Source organism: Passer domesticus, chromosome 3, assembly GCF_036417665.1.
Source record: "Passer domesticus isolate bPasDom1 chromosome 3, bPasDom1.hap1, whole genome shotgun sequence".
In the NCBI taxonomy this organism is placed as follows: Eukaryota; Metazoa; Chordata; class Aves; order Passeriformes; family Passeridae; genus Passer; species Passer domesticus.
The window spans coordinates 121,299,704-121,319,481 of record NC_087476.1 but is presented as its reverse complement, the minus strand read 5'-3'; the positions used below and the strand labels follow the sequence as shown (position 1 = coordinate 121,319,481).

Sequence of the window (19,778 nt, the reverse complement as noted above, 5' to 3'; positions counted from 1 at the left end):
TGTACAACTTAGGTTCTTAAATTTACCTGCTCTTTTTGTTAAATAGACCATATCTTCAGCCAGCCTTCCTCTTGCATTTGTAAATACAATTTTGCTTGTGCAAAGTGAGTGTTTCAATGTGAAATTCAGTTGATCAGATACTTGCCTGGTTTGGTTCATGCAAGTTGAAGAAGTTGTTTGCTGTAAAGGACAGGGTAATGCAGAGGCCTTTGAGATGAAGGCACAGAATGTCCACACTGAAGTTCTGTTGTTTCCTTAGCCCCAGGTGGAAGTGCTTTCTGAGGAAGAAGGGGAGGAAGAGGAGGAAGAGGAAGATATCCTTTCTTTAGCAGAAGAGAAATACAGGCCTGCTGCTCTTGAAAAGATGATTGCCCTGATTGCTCTTCTGGTGGAACAGTCTCGCTCAGAAAGGCAAGAGCTTCTGAAAAACATCAGTTTAGAATTTATAGTTCAGAAAGCAGTCAGAGATTTTATGGGTTTGTCTGAGGGTTTTATTGTGGGCTTTTTGACAGCATAAATAAGCTTGTATATGAGCCCATTATATTTTTAATAACTTAAAAAGGGACTGTCATTGTTGACCAAATTAAAGACTTGGGTTAAATATTTGAACTCAGCCAATTGCCCACATTTGGTTTTCTTTTTTTATCTCAGTGAAGTACAGCTTTTTTTGTTGTTCAGTTTTACATCAACACCTTTGTTGTGATACTGAAGAATATGAACTAACACTCAGTCCTGAGTGTCTCCCTGATTGTAATCATGGCTGAAGTAAAATAAAAATTTTCTTTTTCTTTTGTATTTTAGGCATTTGACCTTGTCACAAAACGACATGGCAGCACTGACAGGAGGAAAGGTAATCAAGTTAAAAAGGACTGCTCTAGCCTCCCAAGCCCTCTGTGGTGTGTGGCTGTAGGCAGTGTACTGTATCTGCTTGTTTTTTGCAGGGTTTCCCTTTTTTATTCCAACACATCCGTGATGGGATCAACATCAGGCAAACCTGCAACCTCATTTTCAGTTTGTGCCGCTACAACAATCGCCTGGCGGAGCACGTGAGTGGCAGGGACCTGCAGCTGTGCTTTGAAATCTCTAATCAGTCTCATGGGGTAATTGTTACTATTTTAACTGAATGAGCACAAGTCTAATTGAGTTTTGTGTTTTTCTTTTCAAGATTGTGTCCATGCTGTTCACATCTATAGCAAAGCTGACTCCTGAGGTATGTGAACACACCACTGTCCAGTAAATAATCTGTAGTCATATTTTCCTGGTTTAAATCACAGAAATGATCCTTGGCTCATCAAAAATCTTGCGTGGAAGATGGAAGTCTTTGCTATTGAATGAAGTCTAACTGCACTGTTTGTGGAGTTTTGTAAAACAGAAATTTGCTGTGCCTCTTAGGATGAAAGTTTTATTCAAATGAAATAACATTTCTAGATTCTCCACCCATATGAATTTCTTTTAAAAAGTTGGTAACATTAAAGTATTGTGTGCAAGAATAAGTGGAGATAATTACTTATTATCAGACTCTTCAAGATTTGGGGCAGTGTTTTGCAGTTCTGTGCTGGCAAACACATTTCTCATTCAGAGTCAATTCCTGCCCTGGTAATAACAGCAATACTGAGAGTTCCAAATGGATTCCAGATGCAAAATATATAATTATAATTGTAACCACTTTGTTGAAATGTTGTTAAAAGCTGGATGAGTCTTGGCTGTGTAAAACCTCAAAATGGGATGCTTTTGGATAAACTTCCCAGGATCCATATTCCATGTTATGTAAATACATAAAAATAATCACTTTTCTGAGCTGGTGATATAAACCAGGATAAATTGGTGAATTCTTCAACAATGGACAGCTTGAGTCTTTCCCTTTTCCAGAATAATGTCTGTATTTCCTGTAATAAATACATACATACATACATACATATATATATATATTTCCTATAACTTCTCCTAGACTGATCCTGTCTCATATGATCCTGTTGCTTTGCACTGACTGTAACCAGTGCCTTAATTTATAGATATATATGGATTATGTACAGATTAAATAGAAAAGGAGTAAAGTATTGTAAATGTTCATGTCTGAAGTTCATAGAAATCTTACAGACATTGGGATTTAAAAAAAAAATACTCTTAAAAAAAACATGGATGAAGTGAAATAGATGAAATTGGATATTCTTCCCTTTTCTGCATTACAGGCAGCCAATCCTTTTTTCAAATTGCTCACCATGCTCATGGAATTCGCTGGTGGACCTCCAGGAATGCCACCCTTTGCTTCTTACATTCTGCAGAGGATATGGGAGGTACAATATGTAAAATGAATCAGAAGCTAAACTGTCTTTCTCTTGTTGGTTCTTTTATGTCTCTTTTGCATTTTGTTGTCATCTTTCCTGCATCAGTCCATGATTTTTTAGTTACCATTCCTCTTTTGAATAAGCAGCAACAGCCAACAGACATTAAAAAGTTCTATTGTAACTTAATGGCTCTTCCAGTTTAATGAGAAATTAATTGATTCATAATGAGGGCCTAGAATGCTTTTTCTAGACAAATTCCACATTGTTTTCTCAGTTATCCTTTTACAAGGCCTGTTTCAACACCCATCATTTGGCTGTGGGTTTTTTTGGCCTTTATGTAGATTCCTTGAATATTCATTTGATGTTTTTGGTTCTCTGTAAAATGTCCATTAACACTTTTAATGCATAAAATAGTGCCAAACTGAGTCTGCTGGATAATTGCTGTGTGCAGAACCAGTCTTGTTTGTGCTTCCAAATGAGAGGGACTTTTTAACCAGGTTGAAGGGTTGAATTCCTTCATCTGAGCCAAGCTGAGCCATTTAAGCTTTCTCTTCACCTGCTGCTCTCTGAGTTCCCAGTACAATTCACTGTCTGAGGCTGAGGACCAGCTCATTCCTTTTAATTCCCTTTAAAAAATGGGGCTGCAGCACTGTGGGAGGGACATGGATTGCTGTTCCAAAGGGTTTCCTCCTGGTCAGGAGCAGCTGTAGGATCACAAGTGATGTGATGGATGAGCTGAGTGCTGCATCCCAGGTAAAGGGAGATAAAATGGCACATCTCAAGGGGCACAGTGACACCCAGATGGTGACACAGGTCCAGGGATGTAAGTTGAGCAGGCAGGGATGTGAGAGCCAGCAGTGATTGCACAGACTTGGTGTGTAGAGTCTCCTTTCACAGCCTCTCCAGCTTCTGGAAGTCATTAAAAAGTGATTGAGCTCTGCAGACACTGAGAAATGATTGTCTCTTTCTTGGACATTCCCTCCAGCCATTACCCAAAAAACCTGACAGAGCAATTTGTCATTTCTAAATAAAGGGAGGAGATTGTTCTTAAGGTGTTTATTTTTAAAATGAGATTAAAATTTTATGAGCAGAATTACGGTCTTGTCAGCTGCTCAAATTCTTCAGGTGGAGTAGGGGAGCTGGGAACAGCTTCAGCAGCCCTGTTACTACCTCTGGTTCCTTAGAGTAAAACTTCTCTGGGCACCTGGGCCTTGAGGTAGAAATAAAGTAGTTTTTAAAAACTAACAAAAGAACACAACATTTATTGGCCTCATGTCAACAGATTTGCAGCTGCACAGAGCCAGAAAAGCACAGGAAGCCTTGTTTTCTCCTTATTCTCTCAAGGTCTGCACAACAGCACTCATTGCCTTTGGAAAGTGCCAGATGAATTTATTCCTTGAAATGGTATATTCTATAAAAATGCAGTAGTTACCCTCAGCATGAAGCTCTATGAACATCTTTGCATACCATTTATTTTCTTTTGATGTAACTTAGAAAAATACTGATTCAATGTTAAGGATTTGTGCTAGGTGTTTTTAAAAAATACTTGTCTATAAAGACAATGTTGTTCCAGCTCGGTGCTTAAAATATTTCAACTCCTAAATATCTCATAATATGCAGAAAGAATAGGCAGAGTAATTTCCTGGGCTTAGACTGAACTTTCAAAACTCTGAACAAGGTTCAGAAGCACAAACCAGTGGAATTTAATAAGGTTTCCTTTGTGTGCAGAGCAGCTCAGTCTTGCAGGTGCTTTGATAGCCCTGAGTGATTTTAAAAAAGAAATGTTGAAAGTGATTTTAGGGGTTTCTGATGCAATCAGTGCATAGTAGGAAGACTAATGTATTCCTTTGGATGTCCCCCTGTCCTTCAGGTGATTGAGTACAACCCCTCGCAGTGCCTGGACTGGCTGGCTGTGCAAACCCCTCGCAACAAGCTGGCTCACAGCTGGGTCCTGCAGAACATGGAGAACTGGGTTGAGCGTTTCCTCCTGGCACACAACTACCCTCGAGTCAGAACTTGTAAGTGAATTTTAATTGCATTTTAATTTTGTCACCTCTTGCAGTGAGTTGCATGCTCTTGCGTTTGTCTTTTCTTCCTTTTCTAGTTGTGTTAGAATTGCTGGGTTTTAAAATCTTAGGATAACTCTGGTGTCTCATGCAGAGGTGTTACCAGTTTTGATGAAAAAACTCTGTTTTCCTTTGATATTTTGAATGATACATTGGTAGGTTCTTTATTTTAAGCGGTTAATCTGCAAGGTCCAGAAAACCTAAAGAAGGAAAAGAGGTAATTCCAGAGGTTGTCCATTGTGTCCATCACGTGGCTGTACAATAGGTGGGAGGAGTTGTTCTTCCACAGGAATCTCCAGCTGAGTTCTTTGAACTTGAGGATCAAGGAGAAGCTGCCTGTGCTTTCTCCCAGATTCCAGGGTATCCTGGCTCTCTGGTTTGTCCTGCTGGGAATCACGCTGTCATATTGCCAGAGAACATTTTCAGCCTTCCCTGTGTCCACTTTTTTAACAAAGGAGGCTCCACAGTACAGGCCACTGACCTTTAACAGGTTTCTGTGGCTGAGGGAGATTGGAAAACTGGAGGTACAGCTTTGCAAAAGGCTCCAGTTGTAAACATCTCTGAGGAGGTAATGACCTCTTGATTGAGCAATGGACAACTTCAGTCATGGAAAACCTCTGGGGGATGCATTGTGTGATGGGATCTGGGGTCACATTCTGTGTGGGATGAATTGTGTTAGCACAGGGAGAACCAGGCAGCAGACAGGGATGTAGGTGGCACATCCCAGCACCTCTTTAAATGTGCTTTGTGCTGCTTTTATCCACCTGGGGTTTTTTCCTAGTGTGAATACAGTAATACCAGATTCTGTAGAATGCTTTGAACTGTGTAAATGGAACACGGGGTGCAGTTGAATTGCTGTTTACATGGCTGTTAAGCAGGTATGTCACTGTCAAAGGCGTAACAAATCTGTTTTTATTTGAAGCTGCAGCCTATCTCTTGGTGTCGCTTATTCCAAGCAATTCCTTCCGTCAGATGTTCCGATCGACGCGCTCTCTGCACATCCCCACGCGGGACCTGCCCCTCAGCCCCGACACCACAGTAGTTCTGCACCAGGTCTACAACGTGCTGCTGGGCCTGCTCTCCCGAGCCAAGCTCTACGTCGACGCCGCCGTGCATGGCACCACCAAGCTGGTGCCCTACTTCAGTTTCATGACGTACTGCTTGATCTCCAAAACCGAGAAGCTCATGTTCTCCACTTACTTCATGGACTTGTGGAACCTCTTCCAGCCGAAGCTCTCGGAGCCGGCCATCGCCACCAACCACAACAAGCAGGCCCTGCTGTCCTTCTGGTACAACGTGTGCGTGGACTGTCCCGAGAACGTGCGCCTGATCGTGCAGAACCCCGTGGTGACCAAGAACATTGCCTTCAATTACATCCTGGCGGACCACGACGACCAGGACGTGGTGCTCTTCAACCGCGGCATGCTGCCCGCCTACTACGGCATCCTGCGCCTCTGCTGCGAGCAGTCGCCCGCCTTCACCAGGCAGCTGGCTTCTCACCAGAACATCCAGTGGGCCTTCAAGAACCTCACCCCTCACGCCAGTCAGTACCCAGGAGTAAGTGCCCGACGCCACTCTGTGCCAGTCCCTCGTTCCCGTGTCCCCTCTCAGCCAGGGTCTCTTGTTACTGAACACGCCCAGCGGCGCAAGTGTTGCACATGGGCTTCCTGGTGGAAATAATTTGTGTCTTTAGATCCATTAGGCTTTAGTGGGGATAGGTTTGGGCTTTCCTTGCTGTGCAGCAGCTGCAGAGCAGTTGTGGTTTTCTGTTTTGTTCAGTATTCCAGCCTAGTCATAAGAAACAAGGAGTAAGCTTTGATGGTTGGGAAGGAGGTTGCGTTGTAACAAAGGTGGAGGAATTCCCAGTTCCTTCTTTGCTTTCAGCTTCTGGAATAGGGCCAAGGCTTAGCCTGTAGCATTCCAGGGGATGACAGGCTGGTGCTGCCCTTGGGAACACCCAGGTGCCTGTGGCAGACCTGGGAGTTGTGCTGTCAGTGACACACAGTGACACCCAGCAGAGAGCAGGTGCTGGGTACAGCAGGCTGTGTGTGATGCTCAAACAACAGGCTGGAAGAGACAGCAGGCCTGGGTGTGAATTACACAGTGAATATTGCTTTGGGATCCTCTGGGGTGTGCAGGGACACAAAGAATACAAAGCTTCCCATCGCTGTGAAGAGGAGGAGGATGCAGGGAATCTTCCATATTGAACTTCTGTCTCATGGGGAAATTTTATATCTGACAGTCCCATTGCTCTCCTTGTTGGCATCTCCCCTCAGAGGTCTCAGTTTGTCTGGCAAGGGACCTGAGTTACTCTGCTGTGTTTGGTGTTTGCCAGGCACGTGGGACTGCAGCAGGGTTTGGCACAAGCAGCTGTCTGAATGTTTGGTCCCAGGGATGGGGATTTCAGATTGCTTTGTACATATAACAAATGTGGCAGTGAGCTGTGCTCTCAGGAAGCATCAGAACATCTGATTTTCTAACTTTGAAAGAAAGTCTGAACCATACCATAGTGAGGGAGCTGACTGTAACCAAGTCTTTCTGTGTGTTCTAGGCAGTAGAAGAGCTGTTTAACCTCATGCAGCTGTTTGTAGCTCAGAGGCCAGACATGAGAGAGGAGGAGATAGAGGACATCAAGCAATTTAAGAAAACCACCATAAGCTGTTACCTGCGCTGCTTGGACGGACGCTCTTGTTGGACAACTCTCATAAGGTACAGCCCTGTGCTCATCATCCACAGCTCAGCTGCAATTCCATCCCCAGCCTCCCCCACGAGCAGAGCTGGAATTCCAGCTGCTCTTGTCGGCAGTTGTTTCTTGGGAGCAGAAATGTGATGTAGGAATTGTGCCTGTGGGACAGTTTTATTGCAGCGTGTTTCAAAGAGTGTTTCATTTCTGCTCTCAGGAGGTACAGCTGGAAGTGCTGCTTGGGCATTCTCAGCAGAGCTATGAATTGCTGTGCATGTAGGTCAGGGCAGGGCTGTTAGATGGAGCTGTTGGTGCTCTGAAAGCCTCGTGGAAGGCAGGCTGTGTTACCTGGAGGGGCTGCATGCACTCCCCTGGCACTGAGCTGTCACAGAGCACAGCCACGCTGTCCCAAATCATCTTGATGTTGAAAGAAACATTCATTAGCATAATGCCTTCCTTTCTGTTCTGCTGTAAGCATAAAATATTCTGATAAAAATGTTTGCAGACATTTAAAAGGCCAAACAGATGCTTGACTGAATCTGTTTAAATGTATCATTTAAGAAGCATAAACTTCTGTCTTTCCAAGTACATCATTTTCCACATTTTTGCAGGGGTTGTATGGAAAATATTTCTGTAAAGGTTATATATAAATTACTTTCCATAACATAAAAGAGGTTGATGGCAGAGGCATTTTTAAATTAAAAAGAGGAGGAGGGGGGTAATGATGAGAAGAATTACGTTATTTTTGGGGTTTCTTTTTTCTTTTGTGATTATTTTCCAAAATAACAGCATGAGTATAACAATTTTACACTTGGGATGTGATTTTCAGTGTTCTCAATGTTTGGATTTTTTTCCTAGTGCCTTCAGAATATTATTAGAATCTGATGAAGACAGGCTTCTTGTTGTGTTCAATAGAGGATTGATTCTGATGACTGAGGTAATTACTTTGTTATTTAATTATAACAAACATCTCACCCTGATACTTCCCCTGTCAGCTTTAATAAGATTTCTTTTTAGTACTAAAAAGATTAGGAAATTGTTTGTCTGCTTCTCAGGACAGAGGGAAAACCACCAGCAGATTATGCTGAGAGAAATAAATTTATGCTTTTTTTGGTGTAATTTCTTTTATTACAGGTAATTGGGAATGAATGGCTGAGTGCAGTCACACAGTTAATAGTTAAAAAGTGTTAAGGCTACAGGTTAAAAACCAGAAATAACTTAAAGGGTGCTCAGCTGCAGTTGTGGTTAATGTTTCTGACCCTCCTGAGGCAGTTCTCCTTTTCTTTCCTACCTGTTGTGCCTTTGCTTGCAAGGAGTGGTCTGAAACACATAAACTCAATTTCTTTCTGATGGAACCAAACCTAAAATGCATTTCTGGAGCACATCTAATTGTTGTAAATGGGATTTGGTCCATGAGACCAGACCAGAATTATTTCAAAATTGAATGGAAAAAAGTGAAATAAGGCACCTGTGAAATGGATGCAGTTGGAATGTCAGGCCCCTGAGAAGTTTCACTCTGCAGATCCACATGTGCTGGTGGGTGGAACAGGCTGGATTCATTCAGCACTCCCATGACTGAGGAGATGGATGAGAACCTCTGCTCATTAAAGCACTGGCAGTGCTCCAGGGGCAGGATCCCTTTGAGAACAGGAATAAAAATCTGCATGTGTTGGAGAAAGCATAAAACCAAGATTCAGTTCATTCTTGGCAGCTGTAGGATGATGTATTCAGGAGGGACATTAAACTGGGAAAGTCCATGGTGCAGGACAAGTGGCTCAGGGTAATTGTGGCTGTGCAGAAAATGGGATTTTGGAATGGGATTTTTACTGCAGCAGGGGCAGCCAGCACAACTGGAAGTTGTCAGAAGGACTGGGAGCAAACATCTGTCAGGGATATTTCAGTCTGCCTTCAGCCACATGGCTGGCCTGGATGATGCTTTCAGGTGGATTCCAGTCCCATTTTTATATGGTTTCTATTAAAAACTCTGTTAACTCTTTTTATGTCACTGGTTTGCATTTTCTGGGGAAAAGTGTAGTAAAAAGAGCTGGAATTACAGAAACAGTGCAGTGCTATTTGAAAATTGAGTTTTCAGGAGCTTGTTATAAATATAAGCCTATGTATTAATTGTAGTTAATTACTCCACATTATCCGTTCCTTTTTGTTATGAAAATATTTTCATTCAGTAAACTGGGTGTAAAAAGTCAGGAGCTGGGCTCTAAGGTTATCCATACATGAAATGTAAGTAGATCAAGGTACATACATAGATATTTATAAAAGAATTTGGTTTAGCTCAGTTAGCCCTCATCCATGCTAACAATGGATAATTGAGTTTGTGAAGAGTGTGTAATACAAAATGAATTTATCCTGTGTAAAACATTGCTAGAAATTAATTTAAATTGATGCTACTTTCCAGCTTGAGGTTAGCAGGCCTTATATTCCAGTTGGCTGGAAGTGTTTTGCCTGGTGACAAAAAACTGCATTAAGGAGTTGTCACATCCAGGAGAGTTTTCCACTTGAGGGTGGCTGTGTGTCTTTTGTCTTCACTGTAATATAAAAAGGGCCTGGCAAGGGTTGCATTCTAGGGACTGAGGCTACTGTTCCTTTATCTTTCAAACACCCCAGCAGATTAAATACCTGCTCTTACATCCTCTGCTGGAATTTTTGCAGTTCGGAAATGAGTTGCTTTTCCTTCCCAATATTTCTATAAATCACAGATGCCCACAAGGTATAAAAGGAGAAGTAATTCATCTGATGTACAACCATATATCCTTCAGCAGCATTTTGAAAAATGACTGGCATCCATCTTAATCCTACCTTTTCTCCCCAAGTTCATATATCTGTCTGTGTGCACCTCCTGTATCACTTTGTCTGCTGGCTAAGGAAGTTTGGGATTGCAGGGATATAAAAATACTGTGTCTCAAAAGGCACTTTGTTCACTGCCTTGTAGATAAAGGTGTGAAAACTTGGGAATTATTTTGAGCTGGTAAAACAAACCTTTTATGTGGAAAACAAATGAACTTTCTGATTATATCCAACACCTTATGTTTTCTGAGTATAAAATACCTTGAGTGTAAATTAAATGTAAATCTATCTGCAGGATAAAAAGAGGAATACTGACAAGTGTCTTAGTTTGGTGACATAAAGCTTTGGCATTTTTTTTTCTTTTCCCAGTCCTTTAACACGTTGCACATGATGTACCACGAGGCCACAGCTTGCCACGTGACTGGAGACCTGGTAGAGCTTCTGTCCATTTTCCTTTCAGTTCTGAAATCCACACGTCCCTATCTGCAAAGAAAAGGTTTGAGTATAACTCTTGAAAGAATTATGCCTCTTGTTTCTAAATTAATTTTCCTCACCAAACCCTAGTGGTTTTTCTTGCTTACTGGCTGTTTTTTAAAACTTGCTGTACAGTAGAATATGTGTCTGTTAATGGATATTAAATTGTTACTTATTAAATTACTTACTGACTTAATACCAAACTAGATTTCGTACATTTAACAGCAGTAGACCAGTGAGATTTAACAAATTCCTAGATGCATTAACACCATAGTAGAGGAAAAAGAGTCTCCTCAGCAGTAAAATTCTGGGCTTTTTCTAAGAAGCTTTTGAGCCCTGAGCTAAGCAGCCTCCTGGGATGTTTGCCTTGCAGATGTGAAGCAAGCTCTCATTCAGTGGCAGGAGCGGATTGAGTTTGCCCACAAGCTCTTGACTCTGCTCAATTCCTACAGTCCTCCTGAGCTGAGGAATGCCTGCATTGGTAAGTCCTGGCCTTGCAGGACCTGTCCTGCCCGGGCAGATGGAAATGGCACTTGCACAAGGGCCCTGCTAGAAACTGGAGTCGGGATGGTTGGTGTGGTACTGCCAGTACTGCTGTTCTTGCTCAGAGAGCTCTGGGTTTGTCAGCCTGGTTTGAATATTCCTGTGGTCAGTCAGGGCATGCAGACTGGGGCACAGAAAGCCACGGGTCACTTTGTGACACTGATTTGCCACCTGATAAGGGGCATGACTGAGGAGTAGCTCCTCAGTTCAGGTGTCCCTGAGTTTAGAGTCAAATCCCAAATCTGACATTAAAATTGAAACATGAACTAAAGTTCCCCTCAGAAGGGAGTGTGGAGAACAAGTTATTCTGAGAAACAGCTTTTCCTGTTCATTTTTATGATTCAGTACTGTGAAGTGCAGTAGTGGAACTAAAGCATAAATAGCTTGTAGAGAGGAATGGATTTGCTTTTTAAAGTGTAGACACAGATAATACATACAAATGCCTCTCTTGCATTAGCAGAGCTATTTCAGAAAGGCCCAGGTTTTTTCTAGTTTAGACTTTTTTGATATTATTTAATGGATTGATGGTAAGGGCCTTACACTGTGTCCCAAACACCCTTTTTGTGTGTGATTTGCATGCATTTCCCCGTTTTGAGTATTTTCTCCTTGTCCTCCTGACTGCTGCTGGTTGCCATTTTCCAGGCTCAAACCTGCTCTGTTAAAGAAGAAGCAAAGAGGGTAATTGTGCACAGCTTCTCACTGCCCAGGCTGGCCCCTCCCTGGTGGCTGCTGCAGCACTGAGCAGGGTCTGTCCCAGGGCAGAGGTGAAGGGATTTGGGATGGAGTCAGGGGTGTCACTCAGGTGTTGGTCACGGCAGAGCTGTGGCAAAAGGGATACGAGAGAGAGTTTGCAAATGTGTGAGCCTGAAGTTGAACTGTTTGCTGTTAAGAAATAACAATTTGTAATAGCAAAAACAACTTTTTGTTTGTAGATGTCCTCAAGGAGCTTGTACTTTTAAGTCCTCATGATTTCCTACATACTCTGGTTCCATTTCTACAGCACAATCATTGTACATACCACCACAGTAATATCCCAAGTAGGTATTTCAGTGATTGTCTTTTGAAGTTCTCTTACACTGTTATTACTCTATCGTGTTCCTTGCTGATGTCAAATATTGACCTTTTTAATATATCCCTATTTTATCCGAACTTACACTACAGTGTCTCTTGGACCTTATTTTCCATGTCGTGAAAATTTGAAATTAATAGGGGGGAAAAGCAATATTCGTCCTCCGCGTCCCGAGCTCAACATGTGCCTCTTGCCCACCATGGTGGAAGCCAGCAAGGTATGTAAACAAGTGGTCCTACAAAGAATTATTTCTCTGTTGTTTTCCCATTTTTATAAAGGTATTGGCAGAATCCAGTAGCTCAATGCATTTACCTTTTCTTTGTAAACAAAGCGTAATTCTTCTTCAAGATGTGTTGTCCTCATATACTCCATTCTGGATGTGCACTTCAGAAGCACCATTCCCCTGCCCTTGGGGATACACAGCTTCTTCCTGCAGGCACCATGAGGCTTTGGGCCTTGTGGTAGGAAAAAAAAACCCATAATAAACATTTTGGTAGTTTCCCACTCTGTCTGTGGCATTTGTAAAGGAAATTGAGGCAGCACCCAGGGATTGCCTAGGTGGGTTTCACACAATTTTAAGGTTTATTTCCAGACAGCCAAGGAGACCCCACAGGTTCCATTAGAGTCCATTCAGCAGGGGCTGAGGCATAATCTGCTACTTGTTTGGGTAAAATCCAGTGCCTGAAATGTCATAAAGGGCTTTGAGTCTTTTCACTTCCCATTTTCCCTTCTGTGGGATCCTGATGGGATGCCAGCTTTGGTGGGGCTGCTCCGTAGTGACTTGCCACATCCCGTTGTTACAGCTGCAGCAACGGTGGGATTCAGCTCACGTCACTTTGCCTATCTAAAAGGTCAGCATCCAGCTCTTCTGGGGCTCTTCCTGGGGCTCCTGGCCATCAATAGTTACCCTGGGAAGGAGAGAAAGAGCTCCCACCTTCCTGTCCCAGGCACCTGGGTGTGGCTGAGGCGAGTCCCTCTCCACGGCAGCAGTGATTTTGGATAGCTAAAGTCAGGTCAGGTGAATCCCACCCGACAAGGAATATGTCTGGACAATCATTTAAAGCAGGAGAACTGGTTACTTGCTGTCCAGTAACTGTGGTTCTTCAAGATGCTTTGTCCACACAGATTCTGTGCTCCTCCTGCTGTGCTAATTCGAGTCCTGTCCTAGGGGATTCTTACGGGTGAAGGAATTGAGTGGTGGTTGAAGCCGCCATACCCCTTGTGCCCTCAGGTACAGTGGTCGCAAGGACACACTGGGTGCAGGCACAGCCCCAGTGGACACAGCTATTCAGAAAGAATCCAATCTCCTGCACATGGGGCCTATGTGCACGTAGATGGGAATCTGTGTGGGCAACACATTTCGAAGAAGCACGGTTACTGTAGGGTAAGTAACCCTTCTTTTTTAAAGCTTTCAGAATGATGCTGTGTCTATTTGTGCACCATCAAATTGACTGTGTAATCCAAGTGTTTGAAAAGGTGCTAGAGAGCCAGAAACTGCCTCTAGTGGGTTTCCCCATCGTGCATCCAGAAGTGACACTACATAATGTAAATACCTGGACTTAGAAAGTTGTCATATTACATGACAGTATTTCACCCTTTATATCAAATTCCTCATACATTAGGAAGGAGAATATTTTTAAACCTCTAGAATCACATCCACAGTCACATTGCCCTGTGGGTTTGCATGCTTGTTTTTCATTCAGTTGCTTTGTATAAGGTTTTATTTTTTTGCTTGAGTTTTAGAGGTTTCCTCGTGGCTCTCTGATGCCATTCCTCTGGCTGATGCCTTTTTAAGCTTATGTCTGTCCAAAATATTAAAATATCCACATATGTGTATCACTGGGTTTGAGACATTGATGAAAATTCTGCTCTGAAACTCAGTCTTGAGAAAATTCTGATTGCTACAGGTCACACCTGACAAGCAGTGACTGAACAAGCAGTAGTGTGTATTTATTTAGGTGTCTGTCTGTGATACAAAGTTACTGTGTTCTTTTCCTGTCCTCTTCAAGCCCTGGTATTTGCACAGCTTTGCACCCTCTGGGTGTTGTCTCTGAACCCTCCAGTAAGATTTTCCTGGCAGGGAATTATTGCATTTGCCATCCCTCCTCCATCCCCCCTGGTGCTTGCCGAGGGAGGCACCTGGAGGCTGGCCCTGTGCTGCAGTCCAGGCTGAAGCAGGGCAGGGCAGGTGGCAGGCAGGGAGGTGCTCGGGGCAGCTGGGGCTCTGCAGGCTGAACGAGGCTCTCTTAAATCTTCAGGGCAAGGACGATGTTTACGACCGCATGCTGCTGGATTATTTCTTCTCCTACCACCAGTTCATCCACCTCCTGTGTCGAGTTGCAATCAACTGTGAAAAGTTTACTGAAACTTTAGTGAAAATGAGTAAGTATCAAGGTGAAACAGCCACGGGATTTATTTTTGTGTGTGATAGCTCTGGGTCCTTCTGCACTAAGTTTTATATTCAGAGTTTTTAAGGAATAGCAGAGCTTGTGGAACGTGCTGTGTTTTGGGTATTATTTTTATCCACAAATGTGGATACCCACTTTCTTATGTGAATAAGAAAGTGCAGCCTTGCCCACATGACTGAAATGTTTTGGGCTTGTCCAGAAAAGAGCTGAGGTAACCACTGAGAATTCAGTCTTATTGTACATTTGGAGTTTAATACAGGACTCACTAAGGCTGTTTCTGGGTCATTGGCAGTTTAAATGCCTTTGGATCACATCCTGAATCCTCAGCAGCTCAGCAATGGCAATTAACTGACAATATTTTCATTTTTGTGTTCCCCCACAACCCTGAGGGTGACTTGCTCAGTGTGCACAGACCACGGTGTCACACCAATAACCTCATCCAAAGAGCAATGAGAGAATGTCCTTTCATCCCCTGAATCACCCATCTGCTTGTTGTTTGTCACACTTTTCCAATGTGTTTATTAAATGGACTGTGAAAACCTCACGGACAGCTTTCTGATCATGCAAAATGCTTGGAATGTGATCCTATAAAATGACGGTGCCTTGGCACTGCTTTTCTGAGGAATTTGCCTGTCTCCCACACTGACTTCTTTCCCCATGCCATTGCAGGTGTCCTGGTTGCTTATGAAGGTTTGCCACTTCACCTTGCACTCTTCCCCAAACTCTGGACAGAGCTTTGCCAGACTCAGGTAAGAGTCACAACCAACAGAATGGAAACACGGGCAAAACACAGTGAATGTGGAACAAAGAACCCACAGCTGTCACTGGTGGGTGGTGTTTAATAAAACACTCTGCCTGTGTTGCTGCTGTCTGAGAAGCCCTGCTAAATCAAATGTAAAAGTCTGGTAAATTCTGATTGCTCCCTGTACATCCTGCAAAAGCTTAACAGCAGTAACAGTGGTGGGTGTGCAGAAAGCACCTCATCCTGCCTCTGGAATTCCAGCTTTTTGTGTAGCCCTGACACTGGGATGATGAAGGAAAAATGAGGTGTCAGAGTCTGGGTGTGATTGCAGAGGAGCCTGTGGCTGCCTCACAGATCAGAGGCTCTGTCCCTGGCACACACTGGTGGGGATAAACTGGAGCTTCATCACAGGGAAATGGGAACTAAGAATTGTCAGTAATTGATTTGCACCATTTGCTGGCATCTGAGAGAGCTGAGCTGTTCCTCAGGGGGCCTGGCCTGCAGTTCCAGTGCTGACTGCCACCTTCTCTCTCCTTGCCAGTCTGCCATGTCCAAGAACTGTGTGAAGCTCCTCTGTGAAGATCCCGTTTTTGCAGAATATATCAAATGTATTCTGATGGATGAAAGGACCTTTCTTAACAACAACATTGTCTACACCTTTCTGACACATTTTCTCCTCAAGGTATGTGGTCTTTCAGCAGTAATTATTACTCCAAGGAATGCAGGCACTGTATTCCTTTTTAATTTTTGTTTTCACAGTTACAATTTTTTTGTACCTTTAAAAAAATACTTTGTTTCCACAGGTGCAAGGGCAGGTATTTTCTGAAGCAAACTGTGCCAACTTAATCAACACTCTAATTACAAACCTAATAAATCAGTATCAAAGCCTAGAATCTGACTTCAGCAACCAGAGAGTTGAAATTTCCAAAGCAAGCTCTACATTAAACGGGGTGAGTCTTTCCTAAGGAACAAGAGAAAGCTCATTCCTACAGAAACTCCTCAGTGCCCTGTGCCAGGTGTTGGGCACTCCCTGCCCCAGCTGAGCTCCTGAGGGGCCATGGGAAGTTGGGAATATTAACCTGACTGTGGGGAGCAAAGTGTTATCAGCTGCAGGAGCATTGATGGTAGGAGTGCTGTGACCCAGCAGGGTTCTGTGTCTCCTGGCATTGTCACCTCCAGGACAGAGAGTGTTCAGGTCAGCAGACAGTGAGTGGGGAATGTCAGTGGTGTGAGTAGCTGCAGGATGGGATCTTTGGGCTGCTCAGAACATGAACAGCATCTCCTTCTTGCACAGTCTCTGTGTGCAAGATTCAGCAAACAGCAGTCTGAAATAAGCCTGAAGTTTGTCTCTCTGCTTCCAGGACCTCCGAGCACTCGCCTTGCTGCTTTCGGTGCACACTCCCAAACAGCTCAACTCGGCCCTGATCCCAACTTTACAAGAGCTTTTAAACAAATGTAGAGCTTGCCAGCAACAGAGGAACTCATTACAAGAGCAAGAAGCCAAAGAAAGAAAAACTAAAGGTTTGGTGTTGCACTAATGAGCCTTTTATCAAATGAATGTAATAGGTTGTTTTGTCCCTTCAGGGTGGGCTCCAAATCCCAGCAGTACACAAAAATCCCATTTTATTGTGGAGCTAGTTTGTGACTTGCAGGAGGAAAGGAGTGTTTGTTGCATGCTGTGTGTGAAGGCAGGGCCTGCTCTGAGCACTGCCCTGTCCCCGCAGATGACGAGGGAGCCACGCCGGTGAAGCGGCGGCGCGTGAGCAGCGACGAGGAGCACGCCGTGGACGTGGGCGACGCCAAGGGCGATTCCCGCGAGGCGCTGACCCCCAGCAGCGCCTCGGACAACGAGACCAGGGACTCGTCCATCATCGACCCGGGCACGGAGCAGGAGCCGCCCTCCCCCGAGAGCGGCTCCCTCAAGGAGTACAGGCTGGAGGCGCCCGAGGAGCAGCCGGGCCTCGCCAAGTTCGAGGAGTGCAAGGAGTTCAAGGAGCTGCAGGCTTCCAAGGACGCCGCGGGGGCCGAGGAGGACTCGGAGTTCCCCTCCACGTCCATCTCGGCGGTTTTATCCGACCTCGCAGACTTGCGGAGCTGCGATGGCCAAGCCTTACCATCCCAGGACCCCGAAACGAATTTATCAATCAGTTGTGGCCATTCCAGAGGACTTTTTAGTCACATGCAGCAGCATGACATTTTAGACATCCTGTGCAGGACCATTGAGTCTACGATTCACGTGGTCACACGGATATCCGGGAAAGGAAACCAAGCTGCTTCTTGACATTAGATGGAGCATGTCTGCTTTTAAGTCTTTTTTTTTTTTAATTTTTAATCCTTCTTCCCCCCCAAAAAATGCTGTTTGTATAAGTTTTGCTTATTTCTGTTTTGTGCTTCAGTTTGTCCAGTGCTCTCTGCTTGAATGGCAAGATAGATTTATATGCTTAATTCTTGGTCAGGCAGAACTCAAGATTATTTTTTTTAAATTTTATTTTATTTTGCATCTACCGTACACTTTCTTAAAGGGCAATCAGATAATGGCTATGTTTTATGTAATTAAGAGTTCACTGTAGTGGCTTTCATTTAATATGGCTGTCTGGGAGACAGGGCCTCCTGGCCCTGTATGATGTAATTTAAACTTATGGCATTTTTACTGTGTATAATATGGTGTCCTCTGTGCCAGTTTTGTACCTTATAATCGAGGCAGATTGCCTCAGATCGCTGTGGTTCTTATTATCAAAATTAAGTTTACTTGTATACTAAACAACCACAAGAAATTTGATTCTGTAAAGAATCCTCTTTAGCTGTGGCCTGGCAGTATATATATGGTGCTTTATTTAACAGAATACCTGTGGAGGAAATAAAGCACACTTGATGTAAAATTAATTGTTTTATTTTTATTGACATGATCAATTGCTATTCTGTGCACTTCATTAAACTGATTGTGATGACTTTTCATTGGTTTATAATATGTTGCTTCAGTCTTTGGATTTCTCAGCAAAGAACTTCGTAAGTGACACAGAGCAGAGAGAAATGCTGGTCAGAGGTTCAGTCTGATGTAGATTTTGGTGCTTGTGTTGGAACCTGAAGTGCTGTCAAAGCCAGGGGAACTTGGCATCTCATTTCCCTTAGTTTAACATCTCTTACAAAATTTTTCTCCTGCACCATTTACAGACTTCCTTTCTTTTTTCCCTCTGCTCTCTCTGGCTGTGCCCCTCACTTTCTGACAGCTTCTGCACCCCTGGAATGACTTTATCATCCCTCCCATTACACTCCTCCCTGTTATTTCTGAGGAATACCAGTTTCCTATGTGACCTTTTGGACTGTCAATGCTACTGGTTCCAATATCTGATTAAACTCCATTTTCAGCTTCATTTTCCAGTTGCTCAGCTCATTTGTTTTTCTATTGTCTTCATCTGCCTTGGTCTTTTCTCTTCTGAATTCTTTCATTCCATCTACCCTTCACTGCAGTTTTGCATCACCTGCTTCTCCTGGAGTTGTGATGCTCTTGCTCCCTTTGAATTTGCTCTCATTGGTTTCAATGTTCTGTAAATAATTTGTCTTCAAAGTTTGCAAATTTATATTCCTGTTTATTTAGCATTTTTATCCTGCATTTACAGCCACTGCTGACACTGGTAAGTGCTTAAGATTGTATCCTCATTATTCAGACATTAAATAATTACAGTTTTTTTCTCTTTTAGGAGTAATTTTATTACTTTTTCTGATTAGCTTTCCCCAGATTGTTACTCCACAGAAATCATCAACAGTTCATTGTCAAAACTTCCACAATCAGAATTTTTCTGTCAAGGAAACATTGGCCTATGGATGAAAAGCTGAGCTGCAGCAGCTGTTGGAACCCCTTTGGGTGAGTAGTCTTCTTAATTAATCAGCCTTATTTATTAACACTGTGCAGTTGGGATGGTGTCTGAGCTGCTGCTTTATTTCATAAAGGAATACAAATACTGCACCATTAATCATGTCATGATTATTCATATTGCTCTTCCCTTACCTCCTAATTTCCCCCTTGAGTATTCCTGCAATTTTTACAAAGAATTTTTTTGCAGTAGAGTTTTTTGGACAAAAGTCAGCAAAATACCTGCACAAAGGTATTTTCATTTTCCAGAGCCTGTTTCCAGGAGTTTGTCCTCTGTCTCCCTCACCTTCTGTGCTCTGTAAGTCATTATTTCTGCCATTCTGTTCTCCTTCCCTCACTTTAAATCAGTTTTCTGGTTTGTATTTTTCCACCTTTAAAAGTGTTCCCTTATCCTAAAAGTGTTAACCTTTACTTTGAAAGCCCTTTAACCCTATACCCTTTAATCTTCCACTGCTTTCCTCAGTCTCTTACAAGTTTTGATTTTCTCCCAGGTTCTATCCCATTTCTCATTTATTATTACTTATTTCCACCTCCCATTTAACCCCTTCAAAATTAAGCTTTTAAATCCATGTTACTCCCTCTGTTACAGCCTCTCCCGTGGCACCTGAAGTGCTGAGATCTGTGAAGAATTTTGGCCATAATCTTACAAACCATGTCTTTCCCATTGGACTGGCTTTCTCTTTGCCTTTCTCACAGAATTACCATCTAACATTTTGAACTGGGAAGTCCAGGAGAAATTGTAGCACCAGTTTTGGAGGGGCAGGGAGCTGCTCCTCATTTCCCTGGGTTTGGCAGCCTCACAGCTGGAGCAGGGACTGCGACACTGCAAGCACAA

The 19,778-nt window shown here is 43.2% G+C and overlaps 1 protein-coding gene across 14 annotated transcripts in view; it reads left to right on the top strand.

Moving 5' to 3' along the window:
- Window positions 1-18,025, top strand: part of USP34 (ubiquitin specific peptidase 34) — a 111,215-nt gene extending 93,190 nt beyond the window's left edge. For 8 of the 14 annotated variants that reach the window (XM_064415639.1, XM_064415638.1, XM_064415636.1 and 5 more), the window contains 20 exons: window positions 260-411; window positions 802-850; window positions 942-1,046; window positions 1,166-1,210; window positions 2,190-2,294; window positions 4,156-4,303; window positions 5,274-5,908; window positions 6,903-7,060; window positions 7,893-7,971; window positions 10,206-10,332; window positions 10,684-10,791; window positions 11,786-11,890; window positions 12,015-12,139; window positions 13,154-13,306; window positions 14,181-14,304; window positions 15,000-15,079; window positions 15,614-15,754; window positions 15,876-16,022; window positions 16,434-16,593; window positions 16,797-18,025. In XM_064415639.1, the coding sequence (XP_064271709.1) occupies window positions 260-411; window positions 802-850; window positions 942-1,046; window positions 1,166-1,210; window positions 2,190-2,294; window positions 4,156-4,303; window positions 5,274-5,908; window positions 6,903-7,060; window positions 7,893-7,971; window positions 10,206-10,332; window positions 10,684-10,791; window positions 11,786-11,890; window positions 12,015-12,139; window positions 13,154-13,306; window positions 14,181-14,304; window positions 15,000-15,079; window positions 15,614-15,754; window positions 15,876-16,022; window positions 16,434-16,593; window positions 16,797-17,353 (3,303 nt within the window). In that variant the 3' untranslated portion in view covers window positions 17,354-18,025. Of the gene's footprint in view, window positions 1-259; window positions 412-801; window positions 851-941; window positions 1,047-1,165; window positions 1,211-2,189; window positions 2,295-4,155; window positions 4,304-5,273; window positions 5,909-6,902; window positions 7,061-7,892; window positions 7,972-10,205; window positions 10,333-10,683; window positions 10,792-11,785; window positions 11,891-12,014; window positions 12,140-13,153; window positions 13,307-14,180; window positions 14,305-14,999; window positions 15,080-15,613; window positions 15,755-15,875; window positions 16,023-16,433; window positions 16,594-16,796 lie in introns of those variants that run through there. The other 6 variants (XM_064415643.1, XM_064415646.1, XM_064415645.1 and 3 more) reach the window with 4 other exon arrangements.
- The last annotated feature ends 1,753 nt before the right edge of the window (window positions 18,026-19,778 follow it).